General features: G+C 40.7%; 1 protein-coding gene across 1 annotated transcript; it reads left to right on the top strand.

Moving 5' to 3' along the window:
• The first annotated feature begins 10,030 nt into the window (after positions 1-10,030).
• LOC147370520 (uncharacterized) lies at positions 10,031-22,663 on the top strand. The gene is made up of 2 exons (XM_086407322.1): positions 10,031-10,066; positions 13,247-22,663. Exons 1-2 carry the CDS (start codon positions 10,031-10,033, stop codon positions 22,661-22,663), a joined length of 9,453 nt encoding a protein of 3,150 aa, XP_086263448.1.
• The last annotated feature ends 1,807 nt before the right edge of the window (positions 22,664-24,470 follow it).

Below are 24,470 nucleotides of genomic sequence, written 5' to 3'. Positions count from 1 at the left end.
CCAGTAATTGCAGGAGACAGGAGAGACACATGTTCTATCCCTGGGTTGGGAAGATCTCCTGGAAGAGGATAGGGCAACCCACTCCAGCATTCTTGCCTGGAGAATCCCATGCACAGAGGAGCCTGGTGGGCTACAGTCCATAGGGTCGCACAGAGTCAGACACAACTGAAGCGACTTAGCATGCATGTACACACCCTTCAATTACTATAGACTCATCATACCAGGATATTTTGAAATTTTCCAGTGGTCATGTATGGATGTGAGAGTTGGACTGTGAAGAAAGCTGAGCACCAAAGAATTGATGCTTTTGAACTGTGGTGCTGGAGAAGACTCTTGCAAGTCCCTTGGACTGCAAGGAGATCCAACCAGTCCATCCTAAAGGAGATCAGTCCTGGGTGTTCATTGGAAGGACTGAGGCTGTTCATTGGATGCTGAGGCTAAAACTCCAATACTTTGGCCACCTCATGCGAAGAGTTGACTCATTGGAAAAGACCCTGATGCTGGGAAGGATTGGGGGCAGGAGGAGAAGGGGATGACAGAGGATGAGATGGCTGGATGGCATCACCGACTCGATGCACGTGAGTTTGGGTGAACTCCGGGAGTTGGTGATGGACAGGGAGGCCTGGCATGCTGTGATTCATGGGATTGCAAAGAGTCGGACACGACTGAGTGACTGAACTGAACTGAAGGAAGAAATTGCTATTGAAAGATTAACATTTATTTGTCACATGGGCCAGCTTTTTTATTTAATCTACAGAACAAATTCTATAAAGCAGATTAGTTCTATTTTATTTTGTAGATGACAGTGGTGAGATACAAGTGATTAGGTCACTGGCCATACAACACACAGCTATATACAAGAGAGGAGCTGGGATTTCAATCAGGCTACCTGATTTCATCCCACACACACCTCTAAACTGCTGTACAACAGAAGACTCACATTTTTCTGACTGCAACTCAAACACAATTTACAAAGTAACCCAATATATATCCACCTATATAACCATAAAATGTTTCTTGAAAATATATTTACACATAATGCAATCTGATATTTTTTCTCTACACTGCTCTATCCATTTTTTAAATTCTGTTTCCTATTCTCTAAATTGGTATCACTTATAGTGGGTTGCATCCACACTGCAATAGTGTTGTCATTTTTTTTGAAGTATGTTAGTTAGGTGACTGGAAACCAATTGGATTTGGAAAACAAAATAGTACAGTAGAAAAGATTCAATCTTTGAAATGTGTCAAATTTAAGTTCAATTCCTATCTTAAATATTCATGCAAACTTGAACTAGGTTTTTTATTTCTCCTATGATTTCTTTCCCAGTGAGTAATCCGGCAGTGAAAGTAAAAGTGAAGTCATTCAGTCATGTCTGACTCTTTGTGACCACGTGGACTGTAGCCTACCAGGCTCCTCTGTCCATGGAATTTTCCAGGCAAGAGTACTGGAGTGGGTTGCCATTTCCTTCTCCAGGGGATCTTCCCAACCCAGGGATCGAACCTGGGTCTCCTGCATTGCAGGCAGACACTTTACCATCTGAGCCACTAGGGGCCCTTCAATCTGGCAGTAATAACATATATTTCAAAGGATTATTGTGAGAATTAAATGATCTAATCCACATTAAGTAATTAGCACACAGTCCAGGATGTGGCAAAGACCCAGCACACCATAGCTATTAGAGAATAAAGAATAATATCTTCCAGGATAGGATAATTTTTTCTCAACTTAATAAAAATTATCTCATATGGATAAATCTCTGAGTACCTGGATTCATCTTAAACATAAAATTATCTGATTTACTATATATTCAATTAAAAATAGATTAGTAATTTTCCCATTCCTACCATCTTTGCTAGGCTAGTGTATATTGTATACATTTACATATGAACCCAATATATTTTGGAGTATTTTCTTACTCTTTAAGTAATCCGATTATTCATTAGCTAGGAAAAATATATTAAGCCATTTCCATATATTTAATATTTTAAGTAGCTCAAATACCTGTATGCAATACCGATAGATAAAAGTACACATCTAGGGAGGAAATATAAAATTAAGATGACTGTAAAAGAATATAAATATGTGTATACATGTGTGTATATATATTATATAGATAATACATATATAACTGAATCACTTTGCTGTACACCTGAAACTAACACAATGTTGTAAGTCAGCTATACTTCAATAAATAAATAAAATTTTTTTAAAAGTACTATTAAGTCTCTGTTTCCTAATTCTCTATTTCTCACCACAAGATCCTTCCTCTTACTTTCAAAATTGAAACAAGGCATTTATTTCAACTGCCTTCTTTTCCTGTTCTTCAAAATGCTTCTTCCAAAATAAGTCAGCGCTTACCATATACATGTCAGTTCTGACATGTAAATCTGCTGCTCCTGCTGCTGCTAAGTCGCTTCAGTCGTGTCCGACTCTATGCGACCCCATAGACAGCAGCCCACCAGGCTCCCCCGCCCCTGGGATTCTCCAGGCAAGAACACTGGAGTGGCTTGCCATTGCCTTCTCCAAGACATGTGCAAATTCCAGAATTCATACCATTTTAAAGAAGTAATTCACAAGTTTTCACTTTGCAATAATTTCAAAGACGTTTTAAAAATACTTTTGTGCGTCCTCTTACTCCATAGATTCTGATAAATTGTTCTTGGGTAAGGTCTGAAAATTGAGAATATTGTTAAAGTTCCCCAGGTAATTTTCATGTGCAGTCAAGTTTGAAAACTACTATATTAGAGCATTCAGCATACTTCCTCAAGGCTTGCTAGGCAATGACTGGATCACAGTTCTATGGACGAAGCTGCCAAACTGCTAACTGCAACTGTCATTGCTTTGTTTACATAAAGAAAATCAACACATATTACCTTTCCTCCAGCTTTCTCTTAACTCCAATAGAAATCCAGAGAGAGGTATTTAAGGAGAGAGATTTTTCTGTAGAAGTTCTTTTTCTTCTTGTGTTTTCAAATTGTGGCTATCTAAGCTGAGTATCTGATCAAAAAAATTAAACAACAGTTTGGGTATTCCAAAGAAGAACCTCCTGCCAAGGTAGGTACTTAGAAAATAGATGTAAGGATTTTGACTTTGGAATTCTAACTTTTACTCATACTCTCAATCATATCATTTTCGTGATGTGATACCATGAAATAATACCAGGAATATTATATATATGGAAATAGTATCCAACCTTAAAAAGAAGGAAATACTGTCATTTGCAACAACACAGATGTACCTAGAGGGCATTATACTACATGAAATAAACCAAAGAGAAAAATACAAGTGCATGCTATCACTTATATGTAAAAAAAATTTTTTAAGCCAAACCCATAGAAACAGAGAATAGAAGCAGGATAGGGGGTAGAGAGTGAAATGAGGAGAGGTTAGTAAAGGGAACAAATTTTCACTTATAAAGTCTCAGGATCTAATGTATAACACAGTGACTATAGTTGACAATCAGTTCTGAAGTTTGGTGAGTAGAACTTAAATGTTCTCATTAAAAAATAAATAAATAGGTGAGGTGATAGACGCATTAAGTAATCCAATGAGGAGAGTCCTTTCACAATGTATACATATCAAATAATAATATTACACAGTTTATATTATATTTGTCAATTACATCTCAATAAAGCTTAAAAAATTTAAATAGTCATGTTACCTGAAAAACTCAGATGTATTTTAAGAAAAAAGCATTGTCAGTGGTAAAGCTCATTAAGTCTAAAATTTCTGAAAGAGTGTGTTGAGAAGAGCATTCCTGTTGACTGGTTGCACGATTTACATCCAACTTAATAAGCTATTGACTCTTTTCTGCTGACATATTTTATGGTCTCTAAAGTTAATCATGAATAGAAGAGTCTTAAACTCAAAGATATATTTACATTTCTGTTGTTTTTGTTTGAGTTGAGTTTTTAATGCATCTTGAAACTGCCTTTTAAGAGAACATATTAGAAAGGTAATTTTAAAGGGGTGGCCTCACCAACCTACAACTGTAGAATCTGTGGACCTCTTGTCCTAGGTCATTTTCAAGGTTAGCACAGATGATGGATATCATTCTTATCACAAGGCAATCTGTCATCATGGTGGTGATTGAATTTGCCTTCCCAGAACACAGGTTGTCATGCACTTGTGATATAGTACTGAAAACTGTAACCGAATTAAGGACAAAGTCTCCTTTTCCTAATTCAGACTCTGATGGACAATAATTGGCTTTTGGGAATCACTTGTGGAAAAATATATGGCAATAATATCTTGTAGTGTTGTTAAAGGGAAGATACATATTGCATAGTATTTTCTCTTCAGATAAATCTAACTAAGAGGGATTACTTTTTTGTTTTTTAAAAAAATAATTATGCTAAGAATTGATCTTTTTTACAACAATATGGTCACACTGACATTATCCAGGTCATGAATCTACAGAAATCTGTCAGTTATTACTACTATCAAAAGTACACCCAAATAAGTTATGTCTCTTAAAAGTAGTCACCACTGTAGACAGCAAGGATTTTCCAAAAAAACTTTTATTTTCAAAATGTATTTGAACACCTATCTGGGAATTACCTTTCATTAAATACAAGTCCCATTATTTTGTTATAAAATATCACAAACAACAATATTGCTGTGCATACATGCTGCTTCCTTTCCCCAAAATGTCAAGCACACCTTTGAAAGGCTGCAGTGCTATTTCTTTGTTATATCATATAACATATACTAGAGTCCTTACTAAATTTTTGTTTTAAATTTTGAAAACAATAAATAATCAATTGACTAATCATGGACAATCATTGGTCTGCTTTCAGGGGCAACTTTAAAGAATGAAAAACTTAACTTTCATCTTCAGCCTATTGGCTCTTGTCACACATCTTATGGTAAGTTCCCCCAGTCTTATTCTTCATATGTTTCTTACTAATTATAACTTCAAATAAAATTCTGATATCTATGATATCATCCTACTTTATATAACAGTAGAGTGTCCAAATGTCAATCATTATAGACTTGTTCTTATTTTCCTTTTCCTTTCTCTTTTACATATGACTACTCATCTGGGCACTGGTCATGGGCTTGAAGGAACAGTGGCCAGGAAGAATCTGGAAGAGTTTTGTCTTATCCAGAAACATCTCTTCCTTTTTTTTCTTTTTCAAAAGTATTACAATCAAAGTGTCAGAAACACATAATGTAAGTTTGCTGCTACTGCTGCTAAGTCGCTTCAGTCGTGTCCGACTCTGTGCGACCCCATAGATGGCAGCCCACCAGGCTTCCCCGTCCCTGGGATTCTCCAGGCAAGAACACTCGAGTGGGTTGCCATTTCCTTCTCCAATGCATGAAAGTGGGTTGCCATTTCCTTCTCCAATGCATGAAAGGTGAAAGTGAAGTTGCTCAGTCGTGTCTGACTCTTAGCGACCCCATGGACTGCAGCCTACCAGGCTCCTCCGTCCATGGGATTTTCCAAGCAAGAGTACTGGAGTGGGGTGCCATTGCCTTCTCCAACTAAGTGCTTTAAGACTGCAGGAAATAGGAAAACAGAAAGTGGATCTCAAAGATAAATTTTCTAAAATTTATAAATGTATTGTAAAGACTTTAAAATTAGAAAGTTCTTCTTATGTCTTAAAAACATTGGTTAGGGCTAAAATATTTCTATTAATTGACTAGGAAATAAAGTTCTACCTTTTTACTTAAAAGAACAGTACAAAAAGAAAGGTCATTCATTCAAGAAACACTTATGTTACTTCAAACTTCTGAAAAGCATTGGTTAAACTGCATAGAAGAGTCAAAATATATATAATGCAAAGAAACAAGTGATAAATTCCATAGCCATGAGCATCAATAGATTAATTTGAACCCCAGAGAAAGAATAGTTATGCTAGTGTACTTTGGTGCTGAGATGGGAGTTAGAAGAGAGAAAGCTCAAAATATGTTTCATTCCTTAATAATTATTGACAATCCACTGTGGGCTGAGTCCTGCTGGATGGTACAAAAAGCACGATGTTGAATTTGAAATTGGGGTCCTCATAGATCATAGTTCTCATTTCTTACACTTACATAAGGTAAACTATTTAAAAAACAATCCATACTACACAGTGAGCAAATATATGTGTAGTATAGATTGTTTTCTAAATAGTTTCTCTTAGGTATATGTCAATAGGGTCTAACAATAATACAAGGAGATAAAGTAGAAGTATTATTTTGATACATTCAATGATTTTATGTAAATATTTTTGGACAAGTGGTTTATTTTCACCTAGCTCAGTTTCTCATCTACAATACAAAATTGAACAATGTTTCATTCCATGGGATATCTGTATCAGGAACATCTGATCCAACTCTTAAGACTGTATATTTACAGACCCTGGCCCAGGCCTGAGAAGAAAAAAGAACATCTGACTTTGAGGTCTGAACATCTGCAATCCAGGGAATTGTTATGCATGCTTAAGTTTGAGACTACTCGAATAGATTTTATTGAAATTAATTTCTCAAGCTATTCTGTTATAGTTACATGAGGTATATCAAGAGAATTTTAAGATAAATGTAGGTGAAATCAATACATCAAATGAAAAAGTCTTAAGTCAATGATTATAAGTAATTATCAAATTTATCATGCTAGAACAAACCCCCTTTTTTGGAACATTTCCCCAAACTTTGTGACAAATGTGATTTCCATGGAAATGTAAATAGTTTGAAGATAAAGGAAGCTCTCTGGACAAGTAATTTAGGAAAGTCAAACACAATTAATTACAATTTGGTTTACTACAGCACTTTTCAGAGACAATAACAGAGAAAATGCTGTCCTTGGTCCCCCTCCTTCAACCATCTGTTTCATACTGAGAATAAGTAACTTCTGAGAAACCTAATACAAATCATCAATCTTGAAGAGTATAATGAATTAAAGGCAAATTTTTACTCAAGATGCCTGCACTGTGAAACTAATACAACTTAAATTCTTTCTAGTTTAAAAGATTATAGAACCTCAGCTCTGAGATTTCAATCTGCGTTTACAAGGCTTCATGCCTTTTCAAACTCAAAATGACCAAAACTTAATTGACCCTTTTCCCTCTTGGCATGTTTATCTTCATTAATGACAGGGACCATGACTTAAGATCTGAGGATTTTATTTGAGTCTTTATTCATTCATTCAAAAACATTTACTGAGAGTCTGGAAGGTGCTAGAACTGAAGATAGAAAGATGAACAAAATAGAGACATTGTTTTGGGGGGTACTGGGGGAAAAAAGAGAAGCTAAAGGTGGCATTAAAGAACCTGACTGCCAATGCAGGAGAAGTAAGAGATGAGGGTTTGATTCTTGGGTCAGGAAGATTCCCTGGAAGAGGAAGTGGCAACCTACTCCAATATTCTTGCCTGGAGAATCCCATGGGCAGAGGAGCCTGGCAGGCTGCAGTCTATAGGGTCACAAAGAGTCAGACATTACTGAAGTGACTTAGCACACAGGCAAGCAATTACTGTACAAAATGGTAAGGGATTATAAGTATTATAATAAAAGTGGTAAAGCAACAAAAAGGCCAAGGACACCTAACTTACCTCCTCCTCACTCCCTCAAAGATGTTGGATTCTGATTGAGATGCTAGAGATACAAAACTGAGGAAGATACCAACTCTTTCTTCAGCAACAATAAAACAGCTTATGATATTAAAGAGAGAGAAATATCAAAACAAATGGTTTCTATCACTGTAAGAACAAAGTAATGATGCTTGCTTTGAACTCCAGTGACGGCTTCACAAAAGTAAAAATTTGGTTGATTATATATTATATAAAGATATTTGCTATACAATTTTTTAATCTTCAAATTAATGTGTTGAGGGTGCATAAAGATACTTAAACATTTTGAAGGAAGGCAATGGCCACCCAAGTGGATGGACATTAGGGAGGGAGAAAAGAATTCTCTGCTAGAAGAAGAGTCTGTACAAAGGCACAGGGGCAAGAAACAGCTCCTTGTATTGATAGTTCTATATGGTTTATACAATCAAGGTAAGCAATAGTTCTGTACGGTCAAAGCAAGGATGAAGAAGGGAATGACAAGAAATGAGCTTAGATGGTATAACAGGCTATCTTGTTGGTTGCAAAGGACAGGGACCCACTATGGATATCTCAAGAAAAGATAAGTCAATGCAAGAAATAAATGTAAATTAGAACTGGAACAACAAATTCAGGCATCCCTAAAAGACAGTCCCTATCGCATGGCATACCTCCTTATCCTTGCACTGTTCTCTCTCTCAGGAGAGATGTGTTCTCTTTACTCATAGTTTCTGTGTCCCCATAGTTTAGTTTACAGGTGGCTCTTATTAAAGCCCCAGTCTTTATCTAGCTCATTTTAACCCCTAATATTCATATTTTAGTTCCCACTTCATTAGGCAATTTTAGTATTTTCTATTTCAAGTTACAGAGAAAGAATTTTGTAAATATGGTTTATTTTCCTTCATCTGACCATAAGTCAAAGTATCCTGGATGGCAAGCACTCTGGAAGATCTTTGGTCTATAATCCAGAAATAATTCAAATAAAGGTAGCCAGAGAAAAATCAGTCATGTTAAAAAAAACATGGCTATGGATCCTTCTGAAATGACTTAGAATTTTTTTTTGTATTGAAGCATAGTTGATTTACAATAGTGTTAGTTTCAGGTGTCCAGCAAAGTGATTCAGTTATATATATTTTTTCAGATTCCTTCCCATTATAGGTTATTATGAGATATTGAATATAGCTCCCTGTGCTATATAGTAAATCCTGGTTGCTTGTATATTTTATGTATAGTTGTGTATATCTGTTAACCCCATACTCCTCATTTATCCCTTTTCTGTCCTTCCTTTTTGGTAACCATAAGTTTGTTTTCTATGTCTGTGAGCCTGTTCCTGTTTTGCAAATACATTCATTTGTATTATTTTTTAGATCCACATATGAGTGATATCATATAGCATATGTCTTTCTCTGTCTGACTTACTTCACTCAGTATGATAATCTCTAAGTTCATTCATGTTACTGCAAATGGCAATATTTTATTCTTTTATATGACTAAATAATATTCCATTGTGTGTATATATATATATAAAATATATATATATACACTTATGTATGCATGTGTGTGTGTGCGTGTGTATATATATATGTCACATTTTCTTTATTCACCTTTTAATGAACATTTAGTTTACTTCCGTGTCTTGGGTAATACAAACAGTGCAGCTATGAACATCGAGGTACATGCATGTGTCTTTTCAAATTAGTTTTTGTCTTCTATAGATATATGCCCAGGAGTGGGATTTCTGGATCATTTCTGGTAACTCTGCTTTTAGATTTTTAATAAACCTCCATACTCTTCTTCATAGTGGCTGCACCAATCTACATTCCTATCAACAGTGCAGAAGGGTTCCCTTTTCTTCACACCCTCTCCAGCATTTATTGTTCGTAGACTTTTTTAGGATAGCCATTCTGATTGGTATGAGGTTTTGATTTGCATTTCTCTAATAATTAGCTATGTTGAGCATCTTTTCATGTGCCCATTGGTCATCTGTATGTCTCTTTGAAAGAAATGTATATTTAGGTCATCTGCCCATGTTTTGATTGGATGAATTGTTTGACAGAATTTTTTTAATTTATTTCTTTTTCATTGGAGGAGAATTGCTTTACAATATTGTGTTGGTTTCTGCCATATATCAACATGAATCAGCCATAGGTATATGTATGTCCCTCTCTCTTGAACCTGCCTCCTAGCACCCCCCTCCATCCCATCCCTCTAAGTTGTCACAGAGCACCAGAATTGAGCTCCCTGCATCATACAGAAAATTTCCACTGGCTATCTAATTTTATATATGGTAATGTATATGTTTCAATGCTACTCTCTTTCAATTCATCCCACCCTCTCCTTCTCCTCCCTGTGAAATGACTTAGAATTTTTGAGTGATCACTAGTCTTTGTAAAAGGGATTCAGCTGTGTGTTGGTAATAGACATCAGGATAAATAGGAAATAGAAATTAGGAGGTAGGAACAGAAAATCTAGTCTCGCTTTCCTCACCATACGGCTAGGAATGAAACGGGATAAACTTGTGATAACAGCTACAGAGGTACTATGGAGGTTAACAACCAGAGGTACTCTGAGAATGGGATTCTTTAATACATGAGATGTAAGTTGATATTATGGACTGGGAGAATACAGCAAAGGATTAAAAAGAGGTTGCTATGAAAAGTGAAAGGTGATAATTAAAAGAGAAAAAGCCCTGGGAAGGGAGAGAAGATAGTTACAGGATACAGATGAAAAAGTTGACTGTAAACAGGAAAAGGAAACAGCTGGAGATAGGGACGTTTTATAAGCATGTGGGCAGAAAAGCAAAGTTCTCCATGCAGTAGCATCAATTTTGTGAAACAGAAGACACGACCATCTTCTCTTGGGGATAGGAGGCAAGAGGAGATGAAAAGAGGTGTAGATGCTCAGAAGACAGCATTTTGGGGAAAATAGGGGAGAATGGATTAGCATCATTGGGGTGCTAGATGAGGATGGACACTATAAATCTAATATTTGGGGATTTGTGGCATTCTCCAGCAATGTTCACCAGTCTGGCAGTAGAAATAGTTTGTACAGAGTTGATCCAAGTATTTGATGTTTCCTAGCTCAATAGGGCAGAAAGACACAAAGGCAAGTCACTGAAAGTAACAAGTGAGTGACTAGAGTCCTGCACCTTCCTGAAATTTCTATTGCAGACCAATTAGTCTTCTGACTGTCCCTAGACTAGGACTTCTATTTCCTGACCCTGTTTATTTGCTTACAACATTCTTTTAATTTGAATTCATCTTCTTCATTTCAACTTTATTGTTTAAGCTTCATTTTAAATGTTATCTTTCTGCAAGGCAATCCTTAGTTCTCTTTTTCACCAAAATTAAACTTTGCCTTAAAATTGTTATTGCATCAGAATTTTTTGCACTATTTATCAACTATTTCTTGATCTGCTATCAGACCCACAAATCACTGTAGCTGGTATTCATAGAAGACAAAATAGCTCACATTGAGACTGGATACTATGTAACTCCTAGAGGGAAACAGACAGAACTTTATCTGACATAAATCACAGCAACATCTTTTTTGATCCATCTCTCAGAATAATGGAAATAAAAACAAGAATTAACAAAGGGGACCTACTTAAACTCAAAAGCTTTTGCACAGCAAAGGAAACAATAAATTTTTTAAAAAACCCACAGATTGGGAGAAAATATTTGCAAATGATGTGACCAATAAGGGATTAGTCTCCAAAATTTACAAAGAGCTTAACAGCATCAAAACAAACAACCTACACATAAAAAACGGGCAGAAGATCTAAACAGACATTTCTGCAAAAAAGACATACGGTTGGCCAAAAGGCACATGAAAAGATGCTCAATATCACTAATTATTAGAGAAATGCAAATCAAAACTACAATGAGATATCACCTCACACCAGCCACAATGGCTATCATCAAAAAATCCACAAACAATAAATGCTGGAGAGGGTGTAGAGAGAAGGGAATCCTCCAACACTGTTGATGGGAATGTAAATTGGTACAGCCACTATGGATAACCGTATGGAGGTTCCTTAAAAAACTAAAAATAGAGCTACCATATGATGCTGCAATTCCTCTCCTGGACATATACCTGGAGAAAAATATCCAAAAGGATACATGCACCCCAATGTTCATTGCAGCACTGTTTACAATAGCTAAGACATGAAAGCAACCTAAATGTCCATCAACAGATGAATAAGGAAGATGTGGTACAGATATACAATGGAATATTACTCAGCCATTTAAAAAGTTAGATAATGCCATTTGCAGCAACATGCATGGACCTAGAGAGTGTCATAGTGAGTGAAGTCGGACAGAGAAGGAGCAATATTGTAAGATACCACTCATTTGTGGAGTCTAAAAAGAAATGATACTGATGAGCTTATACAGAAACTCACAGACTTAGAAAATGAACTTATGGTTGCCGAGAGGAAGGGTAGTTGGAAACTTTGAGAAGGTCATGTATACACTGCTATACTTAAAACAGATAACCAACAAGGACCTATTGTATAGCACATGGAACTCTGCTCAATGGTTTGTGGCAGCCTGGATGGGAGGGGAGTTTGGAGAAGAATAGATACATGTATATGTATGGCTGAGGCCCTTCACTGTTCACCTGAAACTATCACAACATTGTTAATCAGCTATACTCCAATACAAAATAAAAAGTTCAAAAGAAAAAAAAGGCAACAAATAATACTTCACATTAATATTGAGTCCTTCCTTACCATACTTTACCATGTCTAAGTACTTTCCATTGATTATATAGTTATATCAACAGAATATAAGACATGAATTTTTCCTAGAACTATTTTAGAAATGAAGAAGCAGAGGCAGAGACAGTATAAACATCTCAGCTAGCATGCAACAGAAGGAATAGCTCTAGCAGTCAGACTCCAGTGTCTTTATCTTAACCAACACACTACACAACTTCCCACAGGCTTTTTATTGTATTGTCTTATATTGTAAATTAGGAGGTTATAGTTCTTCTAGATTTCAGACTTCTGTAAGAAAGGATTCAGGTCTTAAATTTCTTTCCCTTAACCCCTAAAAATGTGCATTGCATATAAACAGCTCTCAACAAATAGTTACACAATTAATTAATGGCTCAGAGCCTGGACTCTCACTGAATCCTCGGAATGAAGAGTAATAAGGAATTGTCCAGGGAGTTTCATTGGAGCATTTCCTTCCAACTAAAGCTATTTCCAAAGATTGCTGTTCAGTCACTAAGTTATGTCCAACTCTCAACACCCCAAGGACTGTAGCCCACCAGGTTCCTCTGTCCATGGAATTTCTCAGGCAAGATTACTGGAGTAGTCTGCCATTTCCTTCTCCAGGGGATCTTTCCGATCCAGGGATCAAGCCTAGGTCTCCTGCACTGGCAGGCAGATTCTTTACTGGTGAACCACCAGGGAAGCCCAAAGATGGTCTCTTTTATTATGCAATGAAGGTGATTTGGCCTCCTCTGAAATCTATAGGTGAGAGAGTAGGTTTATTTCTGTTTTGTTTTTTGCATTTATTGCTGTTCTAGGTTTCATCAAGTGCCCAGACTTCCAGAAGAGAAGGGAAATTCTCTGCTTCTTTTATCTAACTTATTTTCTCAGTGAAACATATGACTGCATGACTTTTAAAAGTACATATATCAGTGTTTGAACTTTAAATGATAAGATTTGGAAATCTTTTTTGCTTTTTGTTGGTTTTTATCCCCACAGCCTGGCGAGAGTCAAAGCATTCCCAGGGGACCGTATCCATCCAGAGAGCGATTATCATCAGTTACACCTTACAAGCCAAGAAGAGATGTTCCTCCGCTCGCTCCTGCCAACGGCCTAGCACTTATTTCACCACAAGGGCCTGTGCTACCTCCCCCTCTTTTTAGAAATGGGAAAGGTGTACCACCTACTTCTCCTGGGACTACAGGTCGCCTGGCTCCACGTCCTCCTCTTGGCGCAAAAGGGAACCGTGCACCTCCTCCTGCTCCTGGTACAGAAAGGCAACTTTCATCTTCTCCACCTGACACTGAAGGGCGCCTTCCCCCTCCTGCTCCTGCTAACAAAGGGCGCCTTTCCTCTCCCCCTTCTGGTACAAAAGGGCGCCTTCCCCCTCCTGCTAAAAAGGGGCGCCTTCCTGCACCCCCTTCTGGCACAAAAGGGCGTCTTCCCCCTCCTGGCACAAAAAGGCGTCTTCCCCCTCCTGCTAAAAAAGGGCGCCTTCCCCCTCCCTCTCCTGGCACAAGAGGCCGTCTTCGCCCTCCTCCTCCTGGCAAAAAAGGACGCCTTCCCCCTCCTGGCACAAAAGGGCGTCTTCCCCCTGCCCCTCCTGGCACAAAAGGGCGCCTTCCCCCTCCCTCTCCTGGCACAAGAGGCCGTCTTCGCCCTCCTCCTCCTGGCAAAAAAGGGCGCCTTCCCCCTCCTGGCACAAAAGGGCGTCTTCCCCCTCCTGCTAAAAAAGGGCGCCTTCCCCCTCCCTCTCCTGGCACAAAAGGGCGTCTTCCCCCTGCCCCTCCTGGCACAAAAGGGCGCCTTCCCCCTCCCTCTCCTGGCACAAAAGGGCGTCTTCCCCCTGCCCCTCCTGGCACAAAAGGGCGCCTTCCCCCTCCCTCTCCTGGCACAAGAGGCCGTCTTCGCCCTCCTCCTCCTGGCAAAAAAGGGCGCCTTCCCCCTCCTGGCACAAAAGGGCGTCTTCCCCCTGCCCCTCCTGGCACAAAAGGGCGCCTTCCCCCTCCCTCTCCTGGCACAAGAGGCCGTCTTCGCCCTCCTCCTGGCAAAAAAGGGCGCCTTCCCCCTCCTGGCACAAAAGGGCGCCTTCCCCCTACCCCTCCTGGCACAAAAGGGCGCCTTCCCCCTCCCTCTCCTGGCACAAGTGGCCATCGTCCCCCTCCTCCTCCTGGCACAAAAGGGCGCCTTCCCCCTCCAGGCACAAAAGGGCGTCTTCCCCCACCCCCTCCTGGCACTATAGGGTGTCTTCCCCCTCTGTCTCCTGGCACTAAAGGGCGCCTCCCCTCTCCCCCTCCTGGCACTAAAGGGCGCTTTCCCCCTCCCTCTCCTGGCACTAAAGGGCGCCTTCCCCCTCCTGGAGCAAAAGGGCATCTTCCCCCTCCCTCTCCTGTCACTAAAGGGCATCCTCCCTCTCCCCCACTTGACACAAAAGGGCACCTTCCCCTTCCTGTTACAAAAGGGTGCCTTCCACCTCCTCCTGGTACAAAAGGGCACTTTCCACATTTAACTAAAACAACCGCAACCACACCCACTACTACTGTTACAAAATCCACTACCATCTCAGAACCCACCACCACAACAGCAACCATCACTTCTACAGAGCCCACCACTATAGCATTCACCATTTCCTCTGAACCGACCAACACATCTATAACCACTTCCACAGAACCCACCACCATAGTAACAACAATCACTGATACAGAATCTGCCTCCACAGCAACTATCCCTTCTACTGAATCTATTACCATAACACCAACCATAACCACTACCACTGAATCCTACATCACCTCTACAGAATCTGTGACAGAAACAATCACTGCATCCACAGAGCCCACCATAATAGAAACCACCACTCTTTCCACAGGGTCTGCAAGCACAGCAACCACCACTACTTCCACAGAATTCTCCACGGCAACCTTCATTACTTATACAGAGCCCATCACAATAGAAACTACCACCACTGCCTCAAAATTCACCAATAAAACAGCAACCATCCCTACCACTGAGCCCAACAGAGCAACCGCCATCACTTCAAATGAATCTGCCACCATAACAGCAAGCATCACGACTTCCACAGAACCCGATATCACTTCCACAGAATCCTCCACCACAGCAACCATCATCACTACTACAGAACCTACCACAATAGTAGCCAATACTGTTTCCATTGAACCCACCACCGCAGCAACCACTTCAGCTGAACCTATAACCACAACAGGAAACAATACAACTTCCACAGAATCTACCACAGCTGCCATCATTATTTCCACAGAACCCAACAAAATAGCAACCACCACTACTCCCATTTATCCCTTCACCACAGCAACCACCATCACTTCTACAGAACACACTATTACAACTACCAGTATACAATCCATAGAATTGCTTACCACAGCAACCATCACTACTACTACTACAGAACACACAACCACTACTTCTTCTAGAGAACCAACCACCACAGCAATCACAAGTTCAACTGAACCAGCCACCACAATAGCAACCACCATCACTTCCACTGAACCAAATACTACTCTCATAAAATCCTCCACAGCAAGCAATGTTACTTCCATGGAGCCTGCTGCAATAGAAACCACCACCACTTCCACAGAACTCATTGATAAAACACCAACCATTCCTACCACCAAGCCCACCACAGAAACCACTACCAGTTCTTCTGAACCTACCACCTCAACAGCAACCATCACTTCGACGGAACCCACCACCACTTCAACTGAACCTACAAAGACAATAGCAGCCAAATTTCCCACAGAGCACACCACAACAGCAATTACCACCACTTCAACTGAACCTAACAACTCAATAGGAAAAACTGTAACTTCTACAGAATCCACCACCACAGAATCTACTACCATTTCCACGGAATCTACCACAGCAACTATCATTACTTCCACAGAACCTACCACAACAGCAACGACTACTTCCACAGAGTCCACCAACTCAGGAACCATGACCATTTCAACTGAACCTTCTGCCAAAACTGTAACCATCATTTCCACAGTGCCAACCACCATAGCAACTACCACCACTTCAACTGAAACTACCACAACAGGAAACATTATAACTTCCAAGGAACCTGCCACCACAGCAGTAATCATCACTTCTTCAGAGCACACCACCATAGCAAACACCGCCACTTCTTCAGAACTGACCAACACAGCAGCCACCATAACTTCAACTGAACCTATCCCAACACCAGCAACCATCACTTACATAAAGCCCACCATCACAGCAACCAACACCACTTCCACTGAACCTCCCACTACAACAGCAACCATCACCATGTCCACTGAACGTTATACAACTTCCACAGAATATGCCACAGCCACCATTACTGTTTCCACAGAACCCACTACAATAGCAACCACCACCACTTTCATAGAGCCCATAACCACAGTAACCACCACTACTTCCACAGAATCACCCACCACAGCAACCATCATCACATCTACAGAACCTACCACATTTTCAACAACCATAACTTCCACAGGAGCCACAACCAAAGCAACAATCAACACCTCTGCAGAATCGACCACCACAGCAACCACTACAGCTTCCATGGAACCTACAACCAAAGCAACAATAAACACCTCTGTAGAACCCACCTCCATAACAACAATCATCACTTCTACAGAGCCCACCACTACAGCAGTACCCACTACTTCCTTGGAATCCCCCAACACAATGACTATCATGACAATTATAAAACCCACCACAAGAGCAATCATCACAGCTTCCACTGAAACCCTCACCACAGCAAACACCCCCAGTTCCATAGAATCAACCACCAGAACACCAACCATTACCACTTCCACAGAATCTACCACAGCAACTACTATTACTTCTACAGAGCCCACCACTACAGCAATCACCAATATTTCTGCAGAATCCCACACCACAGCAACAATCATTACTACTACAAAACCCACCACCCAAGCAATCACCATCACTTCGACTGAACCTACCACTACAACAGGAACTACCACAACTTCCAAAGACATTATTACTCATGCAACAACCATCACTTCTATGGAATCTACCACCACAAAACCCACCATAACATCAACTATCACTTCCACCAAGCCCACCAATCCAACAACCACAGCTACTTTAACTGAACCTATTACCACAACATCAACCATCACATCCACAGAAACCCCCACCACAGCAACCATTATTACTTCAGAACCCATTATCAAGAAAACCACCATCACTTTGACTGTACCTACTACCTCAAACAGAACCACTACAACTTCTACTGAACCTAGTGCCACAGCTACAATCATCACTTCTAGAAAATCCACCAACACACCAACCAACACCACTTCCACTGAACCAACCACAATGGCCACCATCAAAACAAACACTGAACTTTATACCACTTCCACAGAATCCATAGCAGCCACCATCATTACTTCCACTGAATCAGCCACAGTAACAAACAAAATCACAAAGCCTACCACTACATCAACCATCACCATGTCCAAAGAATCCCCCACCACATCAATCAGCCTCACTACTACAGAATCCACCACATTAGCAAGCAGCACCACTTCCACTGATCTCAATACTACAGCAACCACTACCTCTGTAACTGAATCTACTACCACAGCAGGAACCACTACAACTTCCATACAACCCACAGCCACAGCAACAATCAACACTTCTTCAGAATCCATCACCACAGGAACCACCACTTCTACCAAACCCAACACCAGAGAAACTACCACCACTTCCATAGAACCCACCACCAAGGCAGCTACCATTACTACTTCCACAGAACATTATGCAACTACCACAGAATCTACTATACCAGCCATCATTAAAGAGCCAACCACCACAGTAACCATCACCAATTCAACTGGACCTACCACCAAAACAGCAATTATTACCACAGAACCCTATCCCACTTCCAAAAAACCCACCACCACCACAACAGTCATCACTTCCACGGATTCCACTACCATAGCAACTACCACCATTTCCACAGAACCCATCACCACAACAGCAACCATCACTTCCACAGAGCCTTCCACTGCCATAACCACTGCTACTTCCACAGAATTTCCCACCACAGCAACCATCATCACTACTACAGAACCTGCCACAATAGAAACCACGGCTGTTTCCACTGAACACATCACCATAGCAACCATTATCACTTCAACTGAACCTACTACAACAGAAACCACTTCTAGAGATACCACCAGCACAGCAACAATCATTACTTCCACAGAACCCACCACCGCAGCAATCAACACCACTGCAACTGAATCTGCCACCACAACAGGATCAACCACAACTTCCACAGATATCACCACCACCATAGGAACAAATATCAGTTCTACAGAGTCCAACACCACTTTCACAGAACCCTATATCACTTCTGTACCATCCACCACAGCAACCATATTTACTTCCACAGAACCCACAACAATAGCAACCACTGCAACTTCCATATCACCCACCACCACAATGGCAACAATCAGTTCCACAGAGCGCAACACTACAGCAATCGCCACCACTTCATCTGAACCTGCCACCACAATACAAATCACAACCACTTCCATAGGACCTACTACCAAAGAAACAACTATCACTTCCAAAGATTCAACCAAAATACCAACCACCACCACTTTAACTGAGCCTACCACCAAAACAGCAACCATCATCACTTCCATAGGACCCTACACTGCTTCCATGGAATTTACCATGATAGCAACCACCACCAATTCCACAGGACCCACCACTTCAACAGCATCCATCACTACCACAGATTCTACCACCACAGCAACCACTACTACTTCCGTGGAGAACCCCACCACAGCAACAGTAGTCACATCTACAGAACCTTCCACACTGGAAACCACCATTATTTCCACAGAACCGATCATCAAAACAGCAATGACCGCTTCTACAGAACCTACCACTATAGTAACTACCACTACTTCCACAGAATTGCCCAATACAGCAGCCATCATCACTACTACAGAACCCACAACAACAAGCACCACTGCTTCCACTGAACACAGCACCACTTCAAATAAACCTCCTACCAAATTAGCAACCTTCACCACTTCTATAGAACCCTATACAACTTCCACAGAATTAACCACAAAAACCATCATTACTTCCACAGAACCCACCACAGTAGCAATGACCAATATTTCCACAGAACCCACCACCACAGTTTCAATGATTACTTCCACAGAGTCCACCACCACAGCAGCAATATTCACTTCTAAAGAATCCACCTCCATAGCAACCACCAGTACTTTCACAGAAATTCCAACCATAGATATTATCAATACTAGTACAGAACTCACCACAAGAGCAGTCACTGCTTCCACTGTGCCCACCACCACCACTTCTACAGAGCCTAACACCACAATGGTAACCATTAACACTTCCAGAGAACCCTATTCCACATCCACAGAATCCACCACAGTAACCATATTTACCTCTACAGAACCCACCACAATAGCAAATACCATGAATTCTACATCATTTACCACCAAAATGGGAACAATTACTTCCACAGAGCCCACTACAGCAACTACCACTTCATCTGAACCTACCACCACAACTGAAAGCTTCACCACTTCCATGGAAGCCTATGCTACTTCCACAGGATCCGCCAAAATAGCAACCACTAACACTTCCATTTATCCCACCATCACTTCAACAGAGTCTACCACTATACCAACCATGACTATATCCACAGACTCCCCCACCACAACCATCACCACTATAGAACCTACCATAGGAGCAACTAACACAGATTTCACCAATCCCACTTCCACAGCAATCACTACTTCAACTGAATCTCTCACCACTATAGGAATCACCACAATGGCCACAGAGCAAACCACAAGAGCAGTAATCATCGATTCTACAGAACCCACCACCACAGCAACCCCAATCACTTCAAAAGAACCTACCACCACAACATCAACCATCACCACTTTCAGAGAATCCACCATCACATCAGCACCCATCAGTTTTACAGCACCCACTGCTACAGCAACATTCACTACTTTACCAGAGTTCTCTACCACACCAACCAGCATTACTACTATAGAATCAACCATGCCAGCAATCACAACCCCTTCTACTGAACCTACTACCACACCAGCAATAACCTCGTCCATAAAATCAACCACCAGAACAGCAACCACCATCACTTCCACAGATTCCTACACCACTTCCACTGAGTCTACCACAGCAAACACCATTACTTCCATAGAGCCCACCACCACAGCAACCACCACTACATCTGCAGAATCCCACACCAGGGCAAAACTCATCACTACTATAGAAATCATCAGCAAAGCAATAACCACCACTCCAACTGAATCTACCACTGCATTAGGAACCACCACCACCTCCACAGAACCCACAACCAGAGAAAACATCTTTACTTCTAGAGAATCCTCTACCATATCAGCCACAATCACTGTAAGTGAACCCACCACCACAGCAACCACCAATTCCACTGAACCTAGCACCAAGATAGTAACTATCACCACTTCCACAGAACCCTATGACACTACCACAGAATCCACTACCACAACAGCACCCATCACTCCCAAAGAACCTGCCACAATAGCAACTACCACCACTTCCACAGAACCCATTGCCACAACAGCAACCATCACTTCCACAGAACCTGACACTACAGTAGACATCACTACTTCCACAAAATTACCCAACATAGCAACCATCATCAGTACTACAGTACCCATCACATCAGCCACTACCCCTGCTCCCACTAAATATGTAACCCCAGCAACCATAATCACTTCAACTGAACCTACCACCACAGCAGGAACCATCACCACCCCCACAAAACCCAACACCAGAGCAACAATCTTTTCATCTAGAAAATCATCTGCCACCACAACCACAACCACTGTAACTGAACCCACTACCACAGCAACCACCAGTTCCACTGAACTTACCACAATAGGTACTATCCCCATTTCCACAGAATCCACCACCACAACAGCAGCTATCACTTACACAGAACCTGCCACAATAGCAAGCACAACTATTTCCACAGAATCCACCACCACAACAGCAGCTATCACTTACACAGAACCTGCGACAATAGCAAGCACAACTATTTCCACAGAACCCATTGCCACAACAGCAACCATCACTTCCACAGAGCCTGCCACTACAGTAGCCATCACTACCTCCACAGAATTCCCCAACACAGCAACCATCATCAGTACTACAGAACCCACCACAACAGCAACCACTCCTGCTCCCACTGAACACATAACCACAGCAACCATCACCACTTCAAATGAACCTCCCCCCGCAACAGGAAACACTACAACTTCCACAGAATCAATCACAAGAGAAGCAATAGCCACTTCTACAGAATCTACCACCACAGCAACCACCAGTACTGCAACTGAACTTACCACCACAAAAGCAGCCACTACCACTTTGACAGAATCTACCATCTCATCAGCACCCATCAGTTCCATAGCACCCACTGCTGCAGCCATCAGTACTTCATCAGAACCCTCCACCACAGCAAACAGTATCAGCACTACAGAAACCACTGGAACAAAAATCACCACCCCTTCAACCCAACTCACTGCCATAGCAGCAACAACCACTTCCATAAAATCTACCACCAGAACAGCAACCATTACCACTCCCACAGAACCCTATACCACTACCATCGACTCTACCACAGCAACCGTCATTACTTCCATAGAGCCCACCACTATAGCAACCACTTCCACAGAATCCCACACCACAGAAACAATAATCACTACTACCAAACTCACCACCAAAGAAATCACCACCACTTTAACTGAACCTACCACCACAACTGGAACTACCACAACCTCCAAAGAACCCTCTACAAGAACAACAATCAGTTCTACAGAACCTACCACCATATCAACCATGACTGCTCTAACTGAACCCAGTAGCACTGCAACTACTACAACTTCTAATGAAGCCACTACCACCACAGCAACCACCACCAGTTCCACTGAACCTACTACCACCACAGCAACCACCACTATTTCCACAGAAGACACCACCATAACAGGACCCACTACCACTTTCAAAGAACCCACAACCACAGCAACTGCCACAACGTCTAATGAAGGCACTACCACCACAGCAATCACCACTATTTCCACTGAGCTCTATCCTACTTCCAAAGAATCCACCTCAATAGCAACCACCACTACTTCTACAGAAACCCCCACTGCAGCAACAAACACAACTTCTACTGAACCAGCCACAGTCACCACCACTACTATTTCTACTGAACCCATCATCACAGCAGCAGTCATTACAGAGCCCACCTCTACAGTAACCATCACCTCTTCCACAAAATTCTACAGAACCCACCACTTCTGCTGAACCTCCCACCACAACTCCAACCACCATTCTTTGCATATAACCCATCACAATAGCAACCACCAGCATTTCCACAGAACTCACTACTGTACCAATTACCACAACTTCCACAAAATTCCCCACTACTGCAACCATCATCACTTCCACCACAGCAGCAACTATTGCTTCTACAGAATACACCTCCACACCAGCTACCACTGTTTATACAGAATTTCCCACTCCAGCAATTATCAACACTAGTACAGAACCCATCACAATAACAATCACTACAAGTATTTTCACAAACTCCACTACCACAGCAACCACTTTCAGCATTTTCACAGAACCCACTATCACAACAGAACTCACAACCTCTTCAACAGTACCCATGTCTTCAGCAAAAGAGCCCACCCACCAACACAATATCAGCAGAAATTACCTCCACAGTTCCTACCAAAGTTACTACTCAAATTATAATCAGCCCTCCCTCCACCATATTGCCCAACACAACTGTCCATGTTTACAACTCCCAAACTACATCCACCTATATAAATTTAAAGAGTTCTGGGAATAAATTCCTTTAATTTCTTGTTTGGAGATGTGAAAAATTATTTTCTAAACTTCTCTGAGATCTTATGTAAAATGAACTTCAATTATTTCAATGGAACCTATCTTGTTCTAACCAAAGCAAATAAAGTGTTCAAGCAATTATATGCACGTATTGCTGTCTTGATGACTATCACCTTTCCTATTTTTATTACCTACCTACAGCTGATAAAATGAGTTTCAGAGAAAGAAACAGACACATTTTATGAGGGGGACAAAAAGCATTTAGTAAAAGATCTGCTCAAAGAGAATGGACAGTATTAAGTGAACCAGCAAAGGGTGTTGAGGCATACAAAGTCTAACCACAGTGGAGCTTGTGGTGTGCCTCAACTTGATGGGACAAAGGAGCGAATAGCAATACCAGAACCTGAATGAGAGTTGAGGACTGTGGATGAAATGAGTGTTATCTGTTGCTGTGAAGGGTCATCACTACTGCCCACAACAGGAAGAGAGCAGTATAATATTCCTTCCTCTTTCCTTCTCCTATTTCTTTCATCAATGGACTCCAACAAAAATCTGAGAGACAAGGAGTTTGTATGGTTGTCCTCCCAGGATAGAAAGCTAACCAGAGAAGGGTGAACTGCTCATTAGGAACTATTAGCACATATCAGTAGCAGCCTGTTCAGCATCTTGAAACTGAACAAGTAGGTAAGGTAAAATATGAGTTCCTGACTTCTTGCATAGACAGGGAGAGAGCTAGCAGTAAGGTAAATTATAAAATTATATCAACTTTTACTGTCTTTCTCCCAGAAATGTACCAATCAATATGGACAATGAAATAGTAAAAATACGTTACAACACAAAAATTTTTAAATAAATATAAAATAATAAAATAGAAATAATGCATGCATAAATACATTAATATAAATTAAATACATTATTAAATTTTAACATGCTGTCTTGAGTACATCAGCATAAGCCAATGAATATAAAAAATGAAACAGTATTCTAATAAATTTATCATTTTACTTCCCCTCAAAATATCTCTCAAATTAGGTAATCATTTTTTAATAAAGACAGTGTCATTGATTTGGGGAGTGAAAAGTCCATTCTATCCATTCTAGCAAATCTAAATGTCTAAATGGAGACATGAGGCAGAATTTTATTTATTTTAATAAAATAGAATTAAAATGAAATTTGATTATAGCAGGAAAATACTTTTTAGAGGTATATCAGGTATATTAAGGTCATTTCAAATTGCATTTGTTCCTGAAAAATAAATTTT

The sequence above is a fragment of the Bos grunniens genome, chromosome 6, assembly GCF_055505025.1.
Source record: "Bos grunniens cultivar Pamir isolate PY7600 chromosome 6, Bosgru_T2T1.0, whole genome shotgun sequence".
Lineage (NCBI taxonomy): Eukaryota > Metazoa > Chordata > Mammalia > Artiodactyla > Bovidae > Bos > Bos grunniens.
Note: the sequence above shows the minus strand (reverse complement) of the source record. Positions and strands in the feature narration are given on the sequence as shown.

What these genes read in the sequence shown, in the direction of transcription:
- LOC147370520 (XM_086407322.1), top strand. Translation starts at nt 10,031, where the DNA reads ATGAAACGGGATAAACTTGTGATAACAGCTACAGAG. An exon ending in TTGTGATAACAGCTACAGAG is followed by an intron (nt 10,067 to 13,246) that starts GTACTATGGAGG and finishes TTATCCCCACAG; the next exon opens with CCTGGCGAGAGTCAAAGCAT.